The sequence below is a fragment of the Myotis daubentonii genome, chromosome 1 (assembly GCF_963259705.1).
Source record: "Myotis daubentonii chromosome 1, mMyoDau2.1, whole genome shotgun sequence".
Lineage (NCBI taxonomy): Eukaryota > Metazoa > Chordata > Mammalia > Chiroptera > Vespertilionidae > Myotis > Myotis daubentonii.
In genome coordinates this window covers 175,581,385-175,602,336 of record NC_081840.1, presented here as the reverse complement: position 1 = coordinate 175,602,336, position 20,952 = coordinate 175,581,385, and the positions used below count along the sequence as shown (strand labels likewise).

At 42.1% G+C, this 20,952-nt stretch overlaps 1 protein-coding gene across 7 annotated transcripts in view; it reads left to right on the top strand.

Annotated features, from left to right (window-relative positions):
- The window catches only part of AFF1 (ALF transcription elongation factor 1), a 134,029-nt gene that overhangs the window by 26,907 nt on the left and 86,170 nt on the right, over positions 1-20,952 (top strand). For 5 of the 7 annotated variants that reach the window (XM_059665944.1, XM_059665936.1, XM_059665919.1 and 2 more), the window contains exons 2-3: positions 13,309-13,429; positions 13,822-14,751. The exons of 1 other annotated variant lie outside the window; for it this stretch is intronic. In XM_059665944.1, the coding sequence (XP_059521927.1) occupies positions 13,309-13,429; positions 13,822-14,751 (1,051 nt within the window). The remainder of the gene's footprint in view (positions 1-13,308; positions 13,430-13,821; positions 14,752-20,952) is intronic. One more of the 7 variants, XM_059665953.1, reaches the window with a different exon arrangement.

Below are 20,952 nucleotides of genomic sequence, written 5' to 3'. Positions count from 1 at the left end.
TGTTGGAAGTTCAGTCAGTGGGAGGGACCCTTCCTTTTGGGACATTAAATCCTGTACAGGTTTCCAAGCTGTTCTATAGAATATACTCTATTTAGTTTGGTATATGCTCGGCATTATCTGGTGCTTAAGCTGTTAAGTGACAAAATCTACTTAGTATGTTTAATTTCTTATGACTGTAGAATTAGTTTCTTCTTTAAAACAAGCAACCCCTTTTTAAAGAAAGAGAGAGAGAAAAACATTGATTTGTTGTTCCACTTATTTATGCATTCATTGGTTGCTTCCTGTATGTACCCTGGTCCAGGGATTGAACCTGCAACCTTGGGGTATCTGGATGACGCTCTTACCAACTGAGCTACCTGGCCAAGGCCTTGAATAATTTCTTGAGAGAAGAATTGACACCACTCCCCCCCCCCCCCTTCTTTTAATCTCTTTAGGAACATTGCAGCAGTCTCATGAGACACTAGGTGAATTTGGAAATGATTTGGTTTTCTTTTGCTTTATGTGTGGCTATTAAATTTGATATATTAATCATTTATTTACAAGATGTTCATAACTGCCTAGTTGTTGTTGTTTTGTTAAATGCTGTCTTTTGAAAATGCTTCTGTTAACTTCAAATTGTATGGTTAAAATAAAAAGAAACCACTACTAGAGTTTCTGCCTCTGTATGCAGAATTCCATCCATTTGACCAATCTCTCCTATTAGCATAATGGCCTAGTGTTTCTCAGTTAGTGAGGAGCAAGACAGAAAAGGTGACCGACCTTCTGCAGATTGTAAATTCTTCCTAGAGGTGAGTGTGGGAGCCAGTTATAATTAAACAGATAAATGAATAGCCAAGATAATTTTAGATAGTGATAAAGAGAGAGAAAGCAGGGTAAAGTGTTAGACAGCTCCTACTGGTGGGGCAAAGTGGCCATTTAGCTCTGGGACTTCCCTGAGGAGTTGATTTTTATAACCTGAGATATTAGTGATGACATCCTGTAAGGGTGGAGCATCCAGACTGGGATCAGCAGCACACAGCCTGCACAGTTCAAACTATTCCATGCATGCAAAGGCCAGTGTGGCTAGTATTTGAGGGAGGGCAGGGGAAGGGGAATATATTGGGGAGGTAGCAATTAAGAAGTGTGCTGGGGATGGGGCCTTATAGGCCAGGCTTCTGAGTTTGAATCTTAAAGGCTAAGAGAAGCCTCTGGAGGGCTTTCAGCAGTGGAAGGAGCCATGTAATCTGAGATGCATTTTAAAATTACCACTCTAGGTCTTGTAGTTTCTTTGTTTCCCCCACAATGCATTTCTAGCAGCAGGTAGAGATTTTTCATTGTGGGATTTGTGTTATTAAAGTTTTTAATTTTTTTGTTTCAATATCTTTTTATTGATTTCAGAGATAGGAAGGGAGAGAGGGATAGAAACATCAATGATGAGAAAGAATCATTGATTCGCTGCCTCTTGCACATCCCCCACTGGGGAGCGAGCCTAAAACCCTGGGCATGTGCCCTGACCCAGGAATCCAACCGTGGCCTCCTGGCTCATGGTTTGACACTCAACCACTGAGCCTCACTGGCTAGGCCAAGCTGTTGAAGTTTTAATCCTAGAGACAGTTTATTAATATTGTTCTGAATCTTACTGATTTAAAATTAAATGTGTATTTGTTATAAATGTTGCCCACACATTCTTTTCTTTTTGGTATACTTGGGCTTTTATGACTAATAAGTATGGCAAACTGAAGAGTAAAACCTGTAGCATTAGCTGATAGACATACATTGTTATTAGTAAGGTAGCTTCCATGGCTGATCTATGAGAGAGTGATGTCAGCTTCCTTCTGGGTTTGAGTCATTTGATGAGTCCAACAGGCTGGTAAAGTCAGCTTTAGGTATCAGACAATGAGTCATATTTTATCATCAAATAATAAGACCTGCAGGGTTCAGGAGAATTCTGGGTTGTTTGAAATTGAGTAATGTTGAATATACAGTTGGCCCTTGAACGGTATGGGGATTAGAGACGCTGACTTCCTGAGCAGTCGAAAATCACATGTAACTCTTGACTTCCCTAAAATTTAGTTGTTCTTTGGTATCTGTGATGGATTAGTTCTCTGAACCCCTGTGGATACCCAAATGCACTGGTTCTGAAAGCCTCTATATAAAAAGGAGTAGATCAATGCATGGGGTCAGCCTTCTGCATCTGTGGCCTCCCAACCACAAATAAAATATGGGGCAGGTATTAATTTAAAAAAAATCTGCATATAAGTGGACCCACGTAGTACCAACCTGTGTTGTTGAAGGATCAACTGTAATCATTTCAGTCAAAAATGTATATTCAGCATCACTTTTTGCTAAGCAGGAATAGTCCTTGCCTTTAAGAAGCTCACAGACCAATAAGGAAAATTGTCCAACTCATATTTGTAAATGTACACATGGACAGGTCTGTAAGAACAGATGTATCCCAGAGAAAGAAATCGTTCACAGCAGAGGATGGGAAATGAGAGTGGGGGTTGAGGCTAGAGGCAGTGATATTTTGGGGAATTTTGAAAGTCAAACTAGGACTTCATTAGGGAACTGGCAAAAAGAAGGGCTGTATTTTCCCCAGCCTCCCAGGTCCTTGTGCTCAAAGTGTGGAGATATGGCAATGAGTGGACCGGAGGGTTAGGTAAGTGGAAGCCAGGTGGTAAAGGGCGTTGCTTGGTTTATCTACCCATCAGCTTGAATCCTGTAGGCAGCAGGGAGCTCAGAAAAGTTGTAAATAGGTGAATAACAAGATTAGATTTGTGATTTTTTAGGAAGTTCAGAGAGTCAGCGGTGTGGAGCTAGAGAGCCCAGGATAAGGAGTCCATTGGGTCCATGCTCCAGGTGAGAGGTGTCCACACAATCCTATTTGAATTTTGGATGCTTAATCAATTTAATGCCACAATTATTTTTAAAAGTTGAGTACGAATAAAATAAGGCAAGCTCTTAAAACAAAGCTTGCCCTGGCTGGTTTTGCTCAGTGGATAGAACATCGGCCTGTGGACCAAAGGTTTTGATTCCGGTCAAGGGCACATACTTTGGTTGTAGGCTCCTCCCCAACCTGGGCCCTGGTCGAGCACGTGTGGGAGGCAACCAGTTGATGTGTTTCTCTCACATCGATGTTTTTCCTCTTTCTTCCACTCTCCCTAAAAATCAATGAAAAAATATCCTCAGGTGAGGATCAACAACAAAAAAATAAAAATTAAAAAACAAAACTTGCAGCTTGCTTGTCTACATTATTTTTTAAATTTATCTTTATTGTTGAAAGTATTGCAGATGTCCCCTTTTCCTTTTGACCCCCTTTATCCCACTCCCTCTGCCTCCTCCCCACCCCCCACCGCACTATCGTCTGTGTCCATGGGTTATGCATATACATTCATTGGTTAATCTCGTCCCACCTCCCTACATTCTTTCTTATTCTGTGACCACAGCTTTCTGTAATGATACAGATTTCACCTACCTTAATATTTATAGGTATGTGGTGTGGTCCTTCAGGGTCAGGCCAGCTGCGTGTGCGTTAAGGATGGCCTGGTGATGTGTCCAGTTCTCTGGCTGCTCCTACTACAGACCAGACGTGCAGGGGAAGAGCCAGCAGCTTCTGCCCGTGTTTCTGGTTGGTGCCAAGTGAGCAGTCCAACAGAGAAGGCGGTCAGAGGTAACTCTGATCACCAGGGACCCTTATAACTAAGGGGGAGACATAAATAACTAGTCAGGTGGCAGATTTATCTCTAGTGAGCCTGTTGCCGCTATAGGGGTAATTTCTGTGTGTCCTTTCAAGTAACTGCCAGAAGTACTGTCAGCATTTTAGGGAACACTTCTGAGGGACTGAATTTTCTGGAATTTGTCAGTAACATTATGTTCTCATTTCAAGTTACATTAAAAACAAATATTTTTATTAGCTCGCAGCTACAGATTGTCAAAGCCTTGAGGTCAAGCGTGATTTTTTTCACTGGTGTGCTTTGTGTAATTGTGTCATTTGCATGTTGGCCTTCCTCCGTCAACACTAGGTTTTTATTCTTAAAATGTGTTTGGACAGCAAGGGACTTGATGTACTGCACATGGGAATGCATTAGCTCATTGGACTGCTTTCCCTCATCCTACTTTCGTGGCTGTGTATCCCCACCCACACATTCTCCCCACTCCCTTTTAAGATCCATTGATGAAGAGGACAGGTTCTTGTGCTTGTCCATCTAGAGCAGCGGTTCTCAACCTGTGGGTCGCCAACCTGTGGGTCGTGACCCCTTTGGGGGCCGAATGACCCGTTCACAGGGGTCGCCTAAGGCCATCGGAAAAACACATATATAATTACATTGTTTTTGTGATTAATCACTATGCTTTAATTATGTTCATTTTGTAACAATGAAAATACATCCTGTATATCAGATATTTACATTACGATTCATAACAGTAGCAAAATTCCAGTTATGAAGTAGCAACGAAAATAATGTTATGGTTGGGGGTCACCGCAACATGAGGAACTGTATTAAAGGGTCGTGGCATTAGGAAGGTTGAGAACCACTGATCTAGAGGCTAAAAATGCCTCAAAATATATTTCTGTGATCTAGTAATAGAAACAAAATGGGCTATAGTGAGACTACAATTAAAAGACAGCTGGTGTTTAAACTTTGGAAGGTAGTCTCTGATGCACTGTTTCATGCAGGTGGATCTATAGTTATTCTTTAGTTATGACCTAATACTGAGTTCAGGGTCCAAAATCAGTTTCCAGAGGTTCCAGTGAGAGTTACTCCCAAATGATCAACATCACAATATTTCTCTACCTCTGATATTGATGATGTTATATGTATATGAGGCTTTTTTTGTTTGTTTTTAATTGGAACTTTTAACTACACAGATAATAAATGAAGACTTTTTTTGTGAAAAGATTATTAAAACAGAATGTTTAAACAAAGTACTCCCTAAAGCACCACACAACTACCGACCTACTCCAACCCTAATCAGATACTCCTTGATAGATTTTTGTAAAGTGTATCTCAGTGGTTCTCAACCTTGGCTGCACATTAGAGTCACCTGGGAATCTTTTTGAAATCCTGATTTCTGGGCCTCATCCTCCGGAAATTCTGTTTCTTTGTTATGGGGTGGGGCCACAATATTAGTAACAAAGAAACAGAATTTCCGGAGGATGAGCCCCAGAAATCAGGATTTTAAAAAGATTCCCAGGTGATTCGAATGTGCAGCCAAGGTTGAGAACCACTGGTGTATCTTTTTCAGACCCTCGCTCCATAGTGATATGCAATCATTAGTGCCTGGCAGGTTCCTTTTGAAGGGTAATTAACACATCTCTTGTTAGAATTTACGCCACGTACTTTTTAAATTTGCCCAGGTGGAAGCTGTTTCAATTTAAAACTCATAGTACGCCTTTCAGGTATGTTCAGTATCTTAAAGATTGATTTACGTTTGCAAAACGGAGTCAAGTATAACTATTTCAGTATTATAATGAGGCTGAGGTCTGAGACAAGCAGAAGTGAGCAGCAGAGCAAGCTGTCACTTTGAGACGATCCCCTGGGAGCTCCTCCAGGAAAGCAGCTGTGACATGGTGGTATTTTGTCATTTGACTTGGCTGGTATTTATTTTCTAAATAAAATCAGATAGTGTGTTAGGGTTAAGTCTCTGATTTTTTTTTCTTTATATTTTGTGTGTGGGTGATGGGGAGGTAATGAAGATAAAATCATTGGAAGATTTAGCTGAGTGATTTTTATTATGAGAAGGCCTGTTGTGAATTCTTGCCAGAGAGGGGGAAGTTCTTCATTTGTTTGAAGCAACATTTCTCTGCCTTCAGACATGGAGCCACTTTGATTTCTTATGTTTCAATTGTATTTATGAGTCATGTAGTCTCATGACAAAACTAACTTTGTGCTTTGAAGTACATTGACATTTTTTCATAAAGCCCATGTTTGAAGAATGTTCTCTGGATATTAGGTTGTGGGAATAGAATAACATGGACACAAAAGGCAGAGGATGGAGTTAAAAAGCCCACAGGAGTGGCTTCCAAAATAAAAAAGTCACTTGCGCAACCAGTACGAACCCAAGCCTGCTGTCCTTTTGCGACACTTCTGTCACCACTCTCTAACCAGGGTTGCCCAACTTTTGTGAAAGCGTGCGAGTTTCATGTTTTGCTCTCTCCTTTGTATGTTCAGATCAGAATGGCCTAGTGCCTCTAAAACAATAAAAAAGACTCATTCTTGTCCATAATTAATGTGCACTGGTGACTTTAAGATTCTCCCCTGCTAATGTCTTTTCCATGCTTCCGAAGATAAATACATAGAAGAAATCACACACTATCCTCCAAGACAGAATTAAATGTGTATGTACACTTATTTTAGACATAAACATTTAAATGTGAGTTCTAGAGAGAGTTGGTCACATCTATCAGAGAAAGGTCGGTGTGAAGTGACCAGTCAAGGGTGATAAATGGGTAGTCAGCTGTGCACAGCCTGCGCCTTGGGCCAGAGTTGCCATGGAAGCGCCAGTGGCATTCAGCGATCCTGCATGGCTAACCTAGATTAGCAGCAGGGCCCATGGGCTCCAGCCTGAAGAAGGTGCTTACAGGTGCTTACAGCTTACAGCTTACGGGTCACAAAGCCAGGATGCTGTCCACATCGCAAGCCCAATGCAGGCCTTCCTGTTAACTGTCTTCTCCCTCTGCATGGGTTCTTTCCTTTTTAGTGCAAGGGACAGAGAAAAGGGAGGCCCACTCTCACTAATCTTTACAGAGCTCTGATTCTTCATCTTACCACAGTGTTTTCACACATCCGTCCAGAGCATTTGAAAAGCCCCAGTAAATGATCCCTGACAGGTCCCAGCATGGGGCTGACTAAATAACTGCATTCAGCTGCTGAATGGGCAGCTCTGAATTCCTCAGGAGTTTCACCACCTCTCTGAAGGAGAGAGCATCCTGGTATATTTTAGATTTCCAGGCTCCTGTGCTGAGTTACAGAGTGGTGGCATTCCGTCTTCAAAGACATCTGTGGTGCAGTCCACCTTAGTAATGGTGTGGGCATTTGTGTGCTGCAGGGTGAGTCTCACATGCCACTGCTCTCGCCAGGCACTGGAAACTGAAGTCTGTGGTGTCCCCCATCGGTCTTTCTAGTTCACTTATTTTAAAAAAATGTGGTAGAGATGGTTTGATGCATTTTGCAGAGATCTTTTTGATGCATTAGTGTTGTACTTTGCAGATGGTGGACAGTAAGTATTTTCTGTGGTCAGACTTTGCACCCTCCCTTGGGTCACACCAACACGTGGACTTGTTTTGTACTTAGTCTGCTGCTGCAAATCACCACATGAATTGATGTTTTTGCTCCCCCAGTGGGGACTCCTGGGCTGACCAGAAAGCTGGCATTGAGGCCCTAGGAACATGGCCTTTGTCAGCCAGCCAGACATAATGGGAGCAGAGCCCAATATCGGGCATATAATGGCTACTTTGGTGCAAGTTTATTTACAGCCTGTCCTTGAAAGAAACTAATGTAAAGAGCCCCTTTGCACATTAGAAATGACTTGTGAATTCAGAGATTGTTATGGAGTCAGTGACCTCATCTGTAAATTTTTTAAAAAGACTCTAAAATAAGCATTGTAAGGTCCTGGCTGTGTTGCTCAGTTGATTAGAGCATTGTCCCGATACGCCAAGGTTGCAGGTTCCATCCTGGGTCAGGGCATATACAAGAATCAACCAATGAATGCATAAATAAGTGGAAAAACAAATCCATCATTCTCTCTCCCTCCTCCCCTCCCTTCTTCTCTTCCTCCTCCTCCCTTCTCTTTCTCTAAAATCGATCAATGAAAAAAAATTAAGGATTGTAGCACAGTTTTTATAAGTTGATAAGCAACTTCATGGTGTTGGCCATCCCCCTCAAAGGGCCCCTCTGTGAGGTCTGTAGGCAAGGACAGACCTGTGTAGATACATTTAACCAAACGTATCTTTTATGCTCTGAGATTGCTCCACTGGCAAGGATACTACCTGGATTGTGGCTGTGTGCCTCTTTGAGACTAAGGATCATAAGGAATTACAAGTGATTGCGAGTTACCACCCTTTAGCACGCCTTCTTGGTCATTGCTTTATTTTGTGCAGCCTGAAAGCTCTTTGCAGACCACAGTTGAGAGCATAAGCTTTGGTGCCAGGCAAACCTGCCTTTGAATTTTTAGATTTACCATCTATTTCCAGATTAATCTGAGCTTTTTTTCCACCTGGGAAATGGAGTTAAAAATCCCCCTTTCACAGAGTCCTAGACATTAAATAGGACACATTTTATGTGCCTAAATCAGGGCCAGCTGAATAACAGATGCTAAGTGGTGGCAGCCTGGGCCAGGCCACTGCTGTCGTCATTGCTATTGTGTTTGGGTAAACCTAAAGTGAAACATACAGCCCAGAAAGAGTGTATTCTCTTGTAGTCCTCAGAATCACCTAGAAACTTGTTCAACATCAGATCTACTGACTCAAACTTTGGGGGTGGGTTTCTGCAATCCATGTTTTAACAAGCCCTCTGGTTGATTCTGATGTTCACTGAAGGTTGATAACTTCTTATCTAATGCAGTGCTCTGTGGGACTCACTATGTTCCATGAGGGACATTGAGAGAGAGGGTGTGACAAGGCTGCTGTTGGTGAGGTTATCCCGTGAGAGCAAGAATGCATTTTTCCCTCCACACCAGAAAAAAAAAAGCCTTTAATTAAATGAAGCAATAGTCAACTTGTAATTATTCAATGGTAATTACAGAGTCTCTGAAAAGTGTAGGACATTTACTGCTTCCTAAAATCCCCCATTTAAAAATTTCCGTCTACCATCTCCGTGCTTGCACCTAGTTTTAAAAACAATGATGTGTATGTAGAGGTTGAACAATGGTTTACTCATGCTGTGAATTGTGTTCATGTTTTTTTAAATTTACGTTTCCCCTGGTTTCAAAATGGAACCAAGAAAAGGAAAATATTCATGAGTGTCTTTGCCTAGTCATTTTACCAAACCATTTCTTAAAACCTTTGCAAACTTGGAAATAAGTAAAAGCCAAGTAAATCCAAAAACTACCCAGGACAACCGGCAAAACCCTGTTAGTTACAAGGAGAAGTTAGGCAACCCAGAAGAAAGAGTGCTCACAGCCTACCTTATATAGTCCTGGGATCTGTAGACGACACTTCCTGTTCTGCCTTCCACTGCCTGCCCAGGAGCCTTGGTGAGTGAGGCCAACAGGGAGTTGCCCATCAGACAGTGTGGGTGAGAGTGAGTTTCTCTCAAAGTCTAGGCTTCAGAAAACTCATCCTACCAGTGACACTCATCTTTCCTCACCTGACCTTTTTTTTTTTTTTTTTTCAGTTGAAGGGGGATGGTGAATAAAGGGAAAAAAATATGTTCAATGTCTTTTAAAATTGGCATAGTATTACGTCTGCCAATAAAATCCTGGTGTGGGTTAAACGTGTTTATTTTATTTTATTTTTTTATATTAATTTCAGAGAGGAAGGGAGAAGATGAGAGAGAAAGAAACTTCAATGATGAGAGAGAATCATTGCACGCCCTCAACTGGGGATCCAGCTCGCAACCCAGCATGTGCCCTTGATCGGAATCAAACCTGGTGGGACCCTTGAGTCCGCAGGCCGAAGCTCTACCCAGTGAGCCAAACCACCTAGGGCTAAACGTTTTTTTAACATGTTAAATGCCCAGCCTGTTTTGTCTTCTGGAAGGAAAGTATAGTGTCATTCACCGTTGACTGACAGGGCGCTTAATGTGTTAAACAAATGAAGTAAAACCTTAATTAACCAGAATCCTTAATTTAACAGGACTTCCTCCCTGTGGGAGGCATGATTTTTGAATCACATAGCAAGAAAGCCAGTGTTAGAAATTTTGTAAAATTGGGGTTTTCTCATTATTTCTGTAGCAGTTTTTATTATTTTAGAATGAAAATCTAGAAGTGTGTTAAAACCTAACAGATGCCGAGCTGATTGATTTAGAAATAGTTTAGTAATTTTAAATCAATGTAGCTTTTCTTAAAGATGTGTGTGGACGTGGCAAGAAAATTAATTGAGGAACCCAAGTAGCCTGATAGATGAGGTACTCACTTTTCAATCTGGAACTGAGAATTTTGCCATTTGGGGTTCCCTTTTCTGAGACAAAAGTAGCGGTTTCTCAAGACATGGGAAAAACTCTACTTATAAAGCAAACCAAACTCTGTAAACACTCACAAGTGAATAAAGCTTCAGGGACTACGAACCTATGACATGCATGTCAGAGGTGACACGCATGTCAGAGGTGACACGCAAACTCATTTTTTTGGTTGATTTTTCTTTGTTAAATAGCACTTAAATATATAAAATAAATATCAAAAATATAAGTCTTTGTTTTACTATGGTTGCAAATATCAAAAAATGTCTGTATGTGACACGGCACCAGAGTTAAGTTAGAGTTTTTCAAAATGCTGACACCCCAAGCTCAAAAGGTTCGCCATCACTGGACTACACTGTTGTAACCAGCATAATCAGGAAAGAGGGGCAAAGCGGATTCCTTGGGATCTGGTCTACGTACAGGTAGCTTTGGGAAAGAAGCTTGGAGTTCAGGTTGCTCAGAAGCAGTTTCATGCCCCGCCCCGCCCTGCAAACAAATAGGCAGAAAAGCAAGTTTGAAGGGAAAAAAAAAGTTATTTCCTGATCAGCCCTCTTACTTGGCTGCCATGGTTGTGTGTTAATGTTACATAATTGTTGAGCCAACAAGAGTAATTACCAAAATCATAAAATAATTGTAAGGAATTCTTGAATGGTCATTATGCCCATTGTGCTGTTTTCCCCCAGAGGCAAGTCTGTGTGAAGCACGTGAGATTTCTGACTATTAAAGACTAGTCTCTGTAGCCAGTTTCTGGTTGAATGTCTCCTGACCTTTTTACTATGTTGTTCACTATAGTTTTAAGAGTTTTCTTAAAATCTTATATTAAGCTATCCATCATCTAGGCAAAGTTTTTTGTGTCCCCCCCCCTTTTTCCCCCCTAATTGATTTTAGAGAGAAGGGGAGAAAGAAAGAAACATCAATATGAGAGAAACATCGATTTGTTACTTTCCATAGGCACTCCTACCAGGGATTGAATCCTCCTCCAAGGATGTTACTCCAACCAACTGAGCCATACTGCTCAGGGCTAGGCAAAGTTTTTGATTCATTTATTTAAGCAGATAATTATTTACCACACACCAGTGAATTCAACCAGGTAGTTTAGCTTCTCCCTACCTTCAGATTGTCTTCCAGAGTGAATTTTGTTTTGTTAGTCCTCACCCAAGGATATTTTTTCCATTAATTTTTAGAGAAAATGGAAGGGAGGGAGGGAGGCAGGGGAAGAGAAAGAGAAATATTGATATGAGAGAGACACACAGATTGGTTGCCTTCCGCACACTCCCCTGACAGGGGCAGAGTTCAAACCTGCAACTCAGGTACATGCCCTAGACAGGGAATCGAACCTGAGATCCTTCCATGTGAGGGCTGATGCTCTATCCACTGGGAAACACTGGCCAGGGCCAGGGTGAATATTAAAAAAAAAATACTCAGTGGATTTGGGGAAGCCTTTAGAGTTGGTGACATTGGAATCACTCCAGAGATTTTTCTGGTAGCTGAAAATTGGGAATGTGGGTGCACAGTTGAGAGGGGCAGAGGAAATGTGTGTAGTTAGAAAGCATCGAAGTTCAGGATGTTACTGAGGAGCTAGGGCATTGGTTGGTGTGACTGGAATATAGAGGTGGTTTGCAGGGGAATCATTAATTCCTAGCTAAGCTGGTCCTGGAAGAATCAGTGATCTTTCAGTAAAAGGGGGTTTTGGGGTAGAGATTAGAGCAAGAGGCTCATCTTTATAGGGTATGTTTGATTGTCAAGTGGGGTACATGTGGCAGACCTGCTACGAGAGAGTGGGATAATTTCTAGAGTAGATCTGTACTAGACTGTGGGGGACTTTTCATGCCAAAGTAAGGATTTAGAGTTTATTCTGCCTGGTAGGGTAGCTCACTTGGTTGGAGCATCATCCTGATACACCAAGATTACACATACAAGAATCAATCAATTAATGCATAAAAAAGTGGAATAGTAAATTGTTTTTTTCTCTCCCCCCTCCCTTTCTCTCTAAAATCAATAAATAAAAAATAATAGTTTATTCTGCAGTAGTAAAGAGCCATCAAATGCTTATTATTTTTAAATTTGGATAGTGACATGAGAACCAGGGCCGTCTATGGGATTTCTTTCCATGAGACAAGGCTAAATTAGAGGGACAAGATGTGAAAGACGCAGGGAGACCAGTAAGTAAGCTCTTTCTTGTCAGAGGAAATAAGACAAGTTATGAGAGAGCAGAGAGACCAGGATATATCAGTAGGGTCAGGGAGTGTGTCTGACATCACGGCTAGAATTGCTAAAGGTACATATATTGACGAGACAACAGGATATTTTCCTCCTTATTTATTCAAGTAATGTTGGGGGAAAAGATTCAGTAGATACTTAGAAGCAAAGTTGTTCTTATTTTCATTGTTCTCATATCGCACATGTGTGGGTTGGCGGGAGTAGCTTGTGTTGCTGACATGGGGCAGGCCCACTTTTGGTTTGGATGCTAGCTAAAACTACACTTTTTTCTTTCCATCTCTGTGTTTTGCTTGTTAGAGAAACCATTTGAACATTTTTGGTACCAGGGCTCATGACTTATGGTCCATTTTTATGTGGTTTAAGTAGGGCAATTGGATGATAAGACTTCTCAGTAGGTAGAGTTTACATCTAAAATTGCATTTTCCCATCCTTGGCATTTGAAATGAGAAATAAAAATGATCTCAAGTTTACATACCAGGACACTCCCAGTAGAATAGGCTGAGAATAAAGTAAATGCTGTTTTGGGTGCCTGGTAATCTTTTAATTATGAAATGAGCCTTTTGATTTTAATCTTCCAAAATGTGCAATACTGATCCAGGAAAATAGCTTTTTTAAAGTTCACATCCTGCTGATTCTTTCAGATGAAAAGCTTCCACCTCTACGCCTTAGTTTGCAAGCTGAAAGTAAAAATATCATTAATCTTGTCCCAGCTCCACCACGGCCTATAAAAGACTCTGGTTTGGAGTCAGTCCTGAGCACGAAGGCAGTCGCCCAGAGTGGATGCTTAGGTTTCTGGAGCCAGAACTGAGGCTGGAGGGCCACAGCCCGTCACTGAGCCTTAGTCCAGGAGTGACTTATGCTTTCTTTATATCATCTTCCCTGTCATCTCTTCTTCTTGACTTAGCTTGCCTCCCTCAAACATGTACATATGCATAGCACAACGCGGATACTGGTAAATTTTACTGTTTTTGTTCTTTTGTGGCATCTGAAACAGCTTATACAATGAAGACAGAAACCTGCTTCGAATTAGAGAGAAGGAAAGACGCAACCAGGAAGCTCACCAAGAGAAAGAGGCATTTTCTGAAAAGATCCCCCTTTTTGGAGAGCCCTACAAGGTATTTATTGTGTGCTAGAAAGTCTGATTTATCATCATATTTAACTCTGTGATGAAAGGAAGATTGAACAAAGGCCATGCCTGTGAAAATAAGACAACTTATCCTAGGGATTGTTTCTGAAAACAAATAGAAAATTCCCTGAACCTTGTGAGTCAAAATTGCCCGAGTTTGTGGTTTTCTTTTGTAATGTTAGTCTTCTGTATGTAGTAATATTTGTCCACAACAGGCTTCTCAACCAGGAGTTAGTTTACATTGCACGTTAAATTCTATGTTACACATTAAATGGAGGCATTTCTTTTTTAATGCCATTATGTAACATGGCTTATTAGATGTTGGGTTTTCTTAGATTTATTTCCCACCAGTATCTAACTTTGCTGTTGTCTTTTTTTCAGACAGAAAAAGGCGATGAGCTATCCAGTCGAATCCAGAACATGCTGGGAAACTACGAAGAAGTAAAGGAGTTACTGGGTACCAAGTCTCTCGCTCATCACGCGGATGCTTCTGAAAGTAGGCCGGGAAAGCCGAGATACCCTTTGTTTCCTGAGAAGGGGAGCGGCGTTCCACCGCACTCCTTCCACACCCGTGTCCATCACCAGCCTGGTAGCACTCCTGCCTCTGGACCACTTCCTGTTGGTAACATGAGCCTCAATCAAAAGGTGACACAGCCAAGAATGGAACCAATGCCAAGTCTTCATGTGAAAAGCTATGGCGCCCCGGACAGCCAGCACCTGGCCCAGGATCGCCTTGGTCAGGAGGGGTACAGCTCTAGTCATCGAAAAAACGGTGACCGCAGAGCCGAAGGAGACCACTGTGCTTCGACGGCAGACTCAGCTCCAGAGAGGGAGCTTTCTCCCCTCCTCTCCTCTTTACCTTCTCCATTGCCCCCTTTGTCACCTCTACATTCCAACCAGCAAACTCTTCCCAGGTCACAAGGAAGCAGCAAGGTTCACAGCAGTAACAACAACAACAACAATAAAGGCTACTGCCACGCCAAATCTCCCAAGGACCTGGCAGTAAAGATCCGAGACAAAGAGACCCCTAAGGACAGTTTAGTGGCCGTCTCCAGCCTTGGAGTGGCCCCTCCCCAGCCACCTTCTCAGTCTTTCCCCCCACCCTCCCTCCCCTCAAAGAGCGTTGCAATGCAGCAGAAGCCCACGGCTTATGTCCGGCCCATGGACGGTCAAGATCAGGCTCCTAGTGAGTCTCCTGAACTGAAACCACTGCCGGAGGATTACCGGCAACAGACCTTTGAAAAAACCGACTTAAAAGTGCCTGCCAAAGCTAAGCTCACCAAGCTGAAAATGCCTTCTCAGTCAGTTGAGGTGAGTGGAATTTCATATCTGGGCTACTTCCCCTGTGAAAAGAGGGTTTAGATGGAAGTTCTGGAGAGCTGGGGGCAGGGTGTCAGTAGCTTTTGAGTGAGGAAATTCCTTTTTGCCCTTAGGATATGGTTGACCTACCAGAAACTTAGGTCTGAGATGGAATACTGATTGGCAGATACTGAAATGTGATTTGCAGAGAGATTAAAAAAAAATCTTTTTATTGAGCCACAATTTACATGCAGTAAAATATAGAGATCGTAAGAGTGTGGCTCGCTGTGTTTTGAAAAGTGTGTGTACCTGTATAACCCAATAATATAGAGGAAATTTCTAATATGAAAATTTCATAGAATGATTTGGGCTGTGTTGCTTTTGTTTGTTTCAGGGAATATTGGCTTCTTTAGCACTGTAAAGAAAATAAATTTTTTGTTTCTTCAGCCCCAGTTAGTTTTTCTTGAGGTCAAAACCATTAAAAAAGTCAAAACAAGGCCAAAATGTTGAAGGCAAAGCATTACTTTTTAAAGGTTTGTTCCTTGTAAATTGTTAAGAAACTTTGAAACTAAACTTTTGTTCTAATATATTATATTTACCACCTAAGAAAGAAGAGGGTGTGTGTGGTGACATTAGAGTGAGTTGCAAATATAAACAGAATGTTTTTCAACTATGGCTTTTTCAAGTAACCAAAGTACTGTACCTTTTTAAGCAAAAGAACAGTTCTCCTTCCTGCCCCCCCCCCCCCCCCAAATGGCAGCATTGTGTTTGAATGAGGTGAGTCAGAGAACACATCCTATCACTGAAATTCTAAATTAGTGCTAGTGACTCCAAAATCCCGATCAGTAGAGTCAAGTAAATGTTTGAAGTGAATTTTTTAAAGTTTATCTGTTAAAGTCTGTGGTTTTGTTACATCTATTGGATAAATATTGTAATGTGCATATCGATTGCTCAAAGAGTGTGCACCTAGATGGCAGTCTTACATAGTGCTGGAAGGTAAAATTCCTGAAGGTTAAAAAGCAGATTCCAGGATCCTTAACTGGAAAGATAACCCTTATCTTTAAGGAGAAAAAGCTGTTCTTGGTTTAGAATAGGTTAGGGTTCTGTCTGCAGTCTGCTCTTAAGCTCTAGTGTCTCCAGATGTCTTCAAAATGGGACTTGTTCGGTGGCTGAGGGAAAATGAGAAAGGGGCGAATAAAGCAAATGGTAGAAATGACCAAGTTGACAGAACCCTGCCTTTAACTCCAACGTACGAAGATTCACCAGAATGAGCCATTTATTGCACAGTTTTGTGCTATGATGGGGTTTAGGCGAAGAGAGCCAGAATGAAGGCAGGGAAGGATAAATTGAGGTCCTCCCTCCTCAAAAGGAGGGCCAGTCAGCCTGCCTTATAATTAAGACAGTAAATAATTTAATGGGATTTGCTTTCTGTTATTTGTCAAATAGGATCTGTTCTATTTTCCTAGTTAAATACACACATAAGGGGACAATTTAACATTCATTCTTAAAAAAACAAAAACAAACAAAACCTAAGCAACTGAAAATTGCTTTAAAACAATTTTAAGATAAAATAGCAAATATTTGCATTGCCCACCAAATGTCCAACCATTTGCTTAAGTGCAGGGTAGGATGCAAAAAAGTACTGGTCTCTGCCCAGGAGACAATTAGAGTACAACTAAGTACAAACTCTCTGCCACGAGGTGCTGGAGCAAGTTTCAGGTATCAGCCTCAAGACAGCAACCCCTGTAAATTCAGCAGTAGGCTTCCCAGTAGTAGCCTTTCAGGAAAGAGGATCCTAGTTTACTCCTGCTTTCTTGGTTTAAAAAAAGATAAGCTGAGTTGAGATTTCTCCAAGGTCTTCATACATAATTTCAAATCTGGGACTATGTTAGATGGGTCTTCATATTTTATGAGTGGACATTTGAAATGAACAAAACCCTCCATAGTTTGGTGATTGGAAAATGGGGTTTTTTGGCACAGTGCACCTGCTATCAACAATTGAGTAAATAGAAACTTTTCATCTTTGGCCTGTGTTTGCAATCAGCATTCATTTGAATCCCACGGCTCTCTCTGGTTTCTGCTCAGGGTTCTCCTGTCAGTGGCAGCTACAGTGCCAGCACCCTGGGAGGCCTTAGGCAGTGTTGATTTGGGGGGGGTGGTAGTGAAACTGAGGGCTCAGGCAGATGGAGGACTCAGGATGTCCTTTGTGAGGAGAATTAGGAGCCAAGAGCTTGAATGAAAGGGAATTAAATCTGTGATGCAGGGATATTCGTACTTTTCTGGCTAGGTTTTGGATTTGATTTAGCTTTTTAAACTGAGATCTCACATTTCACATACTTAGCATTAATTTTTTGTTCACACACCCAGTTAAAGATATATTTTTGTATTTTTAAGAAAATGTAGGTTGAATTTAAAATCTCAAATTTACTATTCTGGTGACGCCAAGGAAAGCATAAAGATGGGGGACAAAAAGCAGGGAGTTAAACGCAAAGCCAGTGAACTCTGAATATAGAGCCAGAATATTAGCAATATCCTGGACTATTTGTGATATTGGGACCAAAGGACAGAGAATGAGAGGCAGAAGAGGAAGTTGACTGTTGGTAGCGCTGTGAAGAGGGGCTGGGTAACTAAGTGGTTTTTCTTTATTTGCTTAGTTTGTCCCAAGGCAAGTCAGAGGAGGTTTTCTTTCTCCGTTTTCTGAATGGGAGGGTTTTGTGGTTTGCTTCACTGCTCTCCCTTCCCCACTGCTTTCTTGAAACAGTATTTTAAAAAGTGAACCAAAATGGAAAAGTCAGCTCGTCTCTTTGGTGTGCCTTCAGATGCAAGCCACATGAGTGCGGTTCTCTCCACTGCTTTACACTACTTTCTGTCCTTTCACTTCTTGGGGAATACTTGGTTTGTATATTTTAGTTGGTTTTCCTAAAAAATGGTTCTTTTCTGGGATAAGTCATTCTTATATTTAAAACTTAATCTTTCCTAAAATCCTAGAGGAAAAAAATTATCGAAAGGTCAGTATTCTGACTACATAGAGGCCTGGCCTGCAGGAATCTGCACTCGGTTTTCTCTGGGTGTGTCAGTTTTAGTTTTTTGTCAACTGGAAGATGTAGAGCAGCTTAACATGACCCATCTGAGGGCAGAGCCAAGTCCTGGCTGATCTCATGCGGGTAACTCCCAGCCGGAGAGTTGCACATCAGACATGGCCCTACCCGTGTGGAAGTTTGAGATCCCTTTGTATTTTCCTTTTCTGCCTAAAGGTAACAAAGGAAAGTCAGAGAAAACCACAGCATTCCTGTGTGAGTGTTCGTGAGCCTGGACCCTGGAAGGGAGGGAGTGCTGAGAGATATGGGACTTATGAAATAAGCATTTATTGAAAGGGAGAAATGGAATAAGCTGAGGTACGTATATTAAGTTGTATACTGGACTTAGACTATTAGAATTGTAAAGATAAAACTACAGCCCTTTCATTTTGCAAATAAGGCCTAGGAGGATGAGGCCACTTCATTTTGCTAAATTTTATAGTTAGTAGCAGCCAGAGCTAGAACTCCCAGTTCTGTGATCTTTGTACTTTTACTTGTTGTTAACTATGACTGGAAACGACTGGAGGATTTTGAGCAGGGGAGTGATGTTTTTTAAAAAGATCATTCTGGTTCCTTGGTGGAGAATGACTTGGACAGGCAAGGGTGGGCAGAAAACAGGGAGAACAGTTAGCGGGTGAGCAGTGATGATGATGGCTTGGAGTTAGGATGGTAGTAGTGGACATAGTGAGAAGTGGACAAGTTCCAGATGTATTTGGCAGGGAACCGTTTGCGCTTTGTGATTGATTGGAGATGGGGGAGGGCCTGAGGTCTGAAGGACAGTAAGGCATCAAGTGAGGCTCGTAGATTTTTTTTTTTTTTTTGAAAGGTACGGATGGTGGGATGATACTAGCTACTTGGGATGGGGTTGACTTGGATGGAACAGGTTTGGAATAGACTATGTATTAAGTTTTTGAGATGCTGTTATCAACACTAATAAAAGAGAAAAATGGTAATTGGCGTACGAGCTACCCTTTTCATTGGCTAATCAGGGCTATATGCAAATTAACTGCCAACTAAGATTGGCAGTTAACTGCCAACAAGATGGCGGTTAATTTGAATATGTAGGCACAATGCAGGGAGGCGAAAGGGAAAGCAGGAAGAAGCCCCCTGCCACTGACAGTGATCAGAAACCCAGGGGGGAGCTAAGAGCTGGGGGGCAGGGCAAAGGCGGCCCCAGGACCGCCTTTGCCCTGACCCCCAGCCATGATCGGAGAATCAGGCGCCTTTTCCGCCCTAGCCAGTGATAGCAGGAAGTAGGGGTGGAGCCAGCGATGGGAGCTGGGCACGGTCGAAGCTGGCAGTCCCAGGAGCTAGGGGCCCCTTGCCTGGGCCTAAAGCGGAGCCCACAATCGCGGGGCCGCTGCAGCTGTGGGTCCCCACTGCCCGTCCCGGACACCTCAGCCAGAGGCGTCAGGCCTGGGCAAGGGGCCGATCCTGCAATTGGAGGGTGATGGGGGTCAACGCCTGAGGGCTCCCAGTATGTGAGAGGGGGCAGGCTGGGCTGAGGGACACTCCCCCCCCCCCCACACACACCCTGTGCACGAATTTCGTGCACCGGGCCCCTAGTATATATATATTTTCACGTCAGACTTGACAGTTAGCAATCATAAGTAGTAGAGACCAGCTCAGAGAAAATGTTAAGACTGGAAATAATAAATTCGGGATGGCCCTGACTGCTATGGCTTAGTGGATAGAGCGTCGGCCTGCGGACTCAAGGGTCCCAGGTTCGATTCCAGTCAAGGGCATGTACCTTGGTTGCGGGCACATCCTCATTAGGGCGTGTGCGGGAGGCAGCTGATCGATGTTTCTCTCTCATCGATGTTTCTAACTACCTATCCCTCTCCCTTCCTCTCTGTAAAAATCAGTAAAATATATTTTTAAAAAATAAAAATAAATTCGGGATGTGTTTGCATGTATGTAGTTAAGGCTTTGGGTGGAAAGAAGTGACCTGCTAAGTCTTCAGAAGCAAAAACTGGAGATCATCTAGGAAGCTTGAAAATCTGTCCATTAGTGGAAAGTACAGGCTTCTGCGTGTTGTTGGTTTTTTTTTGTGTGTGTGGGTTTTTTTTAACTTAGGGTTTGAAGTGTACATGGAAGTGGTACAATTAGTCTTAATTTATGTCCCAAATAACTCACTGGAACCTAGTAGAATTTACTGTCAGTTTGCCATTGCTTCTATCTCCTTATATGGTCTACTCTCTTCTGATCCAGATGAATCTGACTGAGTTCTAGTGGTCTCTGATTTCCACAAAGTATTGCTCTTTTCCTTGTGACCTTTCAGGGCATCATTTAGGAATGTTTTCACTTACCAAATGCTTCCACCTGAATGCCAAGACTGAAGTGTCATCTGCAGCCGGGAATTCCTTGTTGGACCACTTTGACTCATGGCAGCTCTTAATGAAGCCTTCCATTTTCAGCCCAGCAGTGTGAAATAATCCATAGTGGGAAACTGCGATAGTGATTCACTTTGCTTTTGGGCGCGCACACAATCTTCCCTACTTCCATATTTAACTCTCTTATTATCCTAAACCTTGTAAGAGGAACTGTCCTATTATGAAATGATCTAACCCTGCAGGCAGCTAACTTTTGGTCTGTCAGTGGTGTGTATCCTGCTGGTGAAACACTCAAAATACAGTTTGAAGCCCACTGTCTTCCATATACATCGTCAATTCAGCAACTTTTAACTTAAATATCTTAATTACCTACTGTTGGCCAGGCCTAGTGCTGGGGACTAGGGTATAGTGGTGAGCAAATCAGGTGGTTCTGGTCCTGTTGGACCTTAACTATCTAGTTAGAAACTGACATTATTCAAATAACCGCTCTGATCAATGTGTGAGCACTTGGACAAGTACTATAAAGGAATTTACATAGACATAAGATAAAGGGTACTGTGACTTAAATGAAGGAGCTCAGAGAATTCTCTGAGGAAGTTCTGTTTGAGACCTGAACATTGAGTAGAAGTAATGAAAGTGAGGGATTGTCATAGCCTGCAGTGCTATGACAAAATACCATGTACTAGGTGGCTATGCACAATGGAAATTTACTTCTCACAGTTCTGGAGGCTGGAAGTCCAAGATCAAGTCACCCGAATGGCCATGTTCTCTTGAGGGACCCTCTTTCTGGTTTTCAGCTGGTG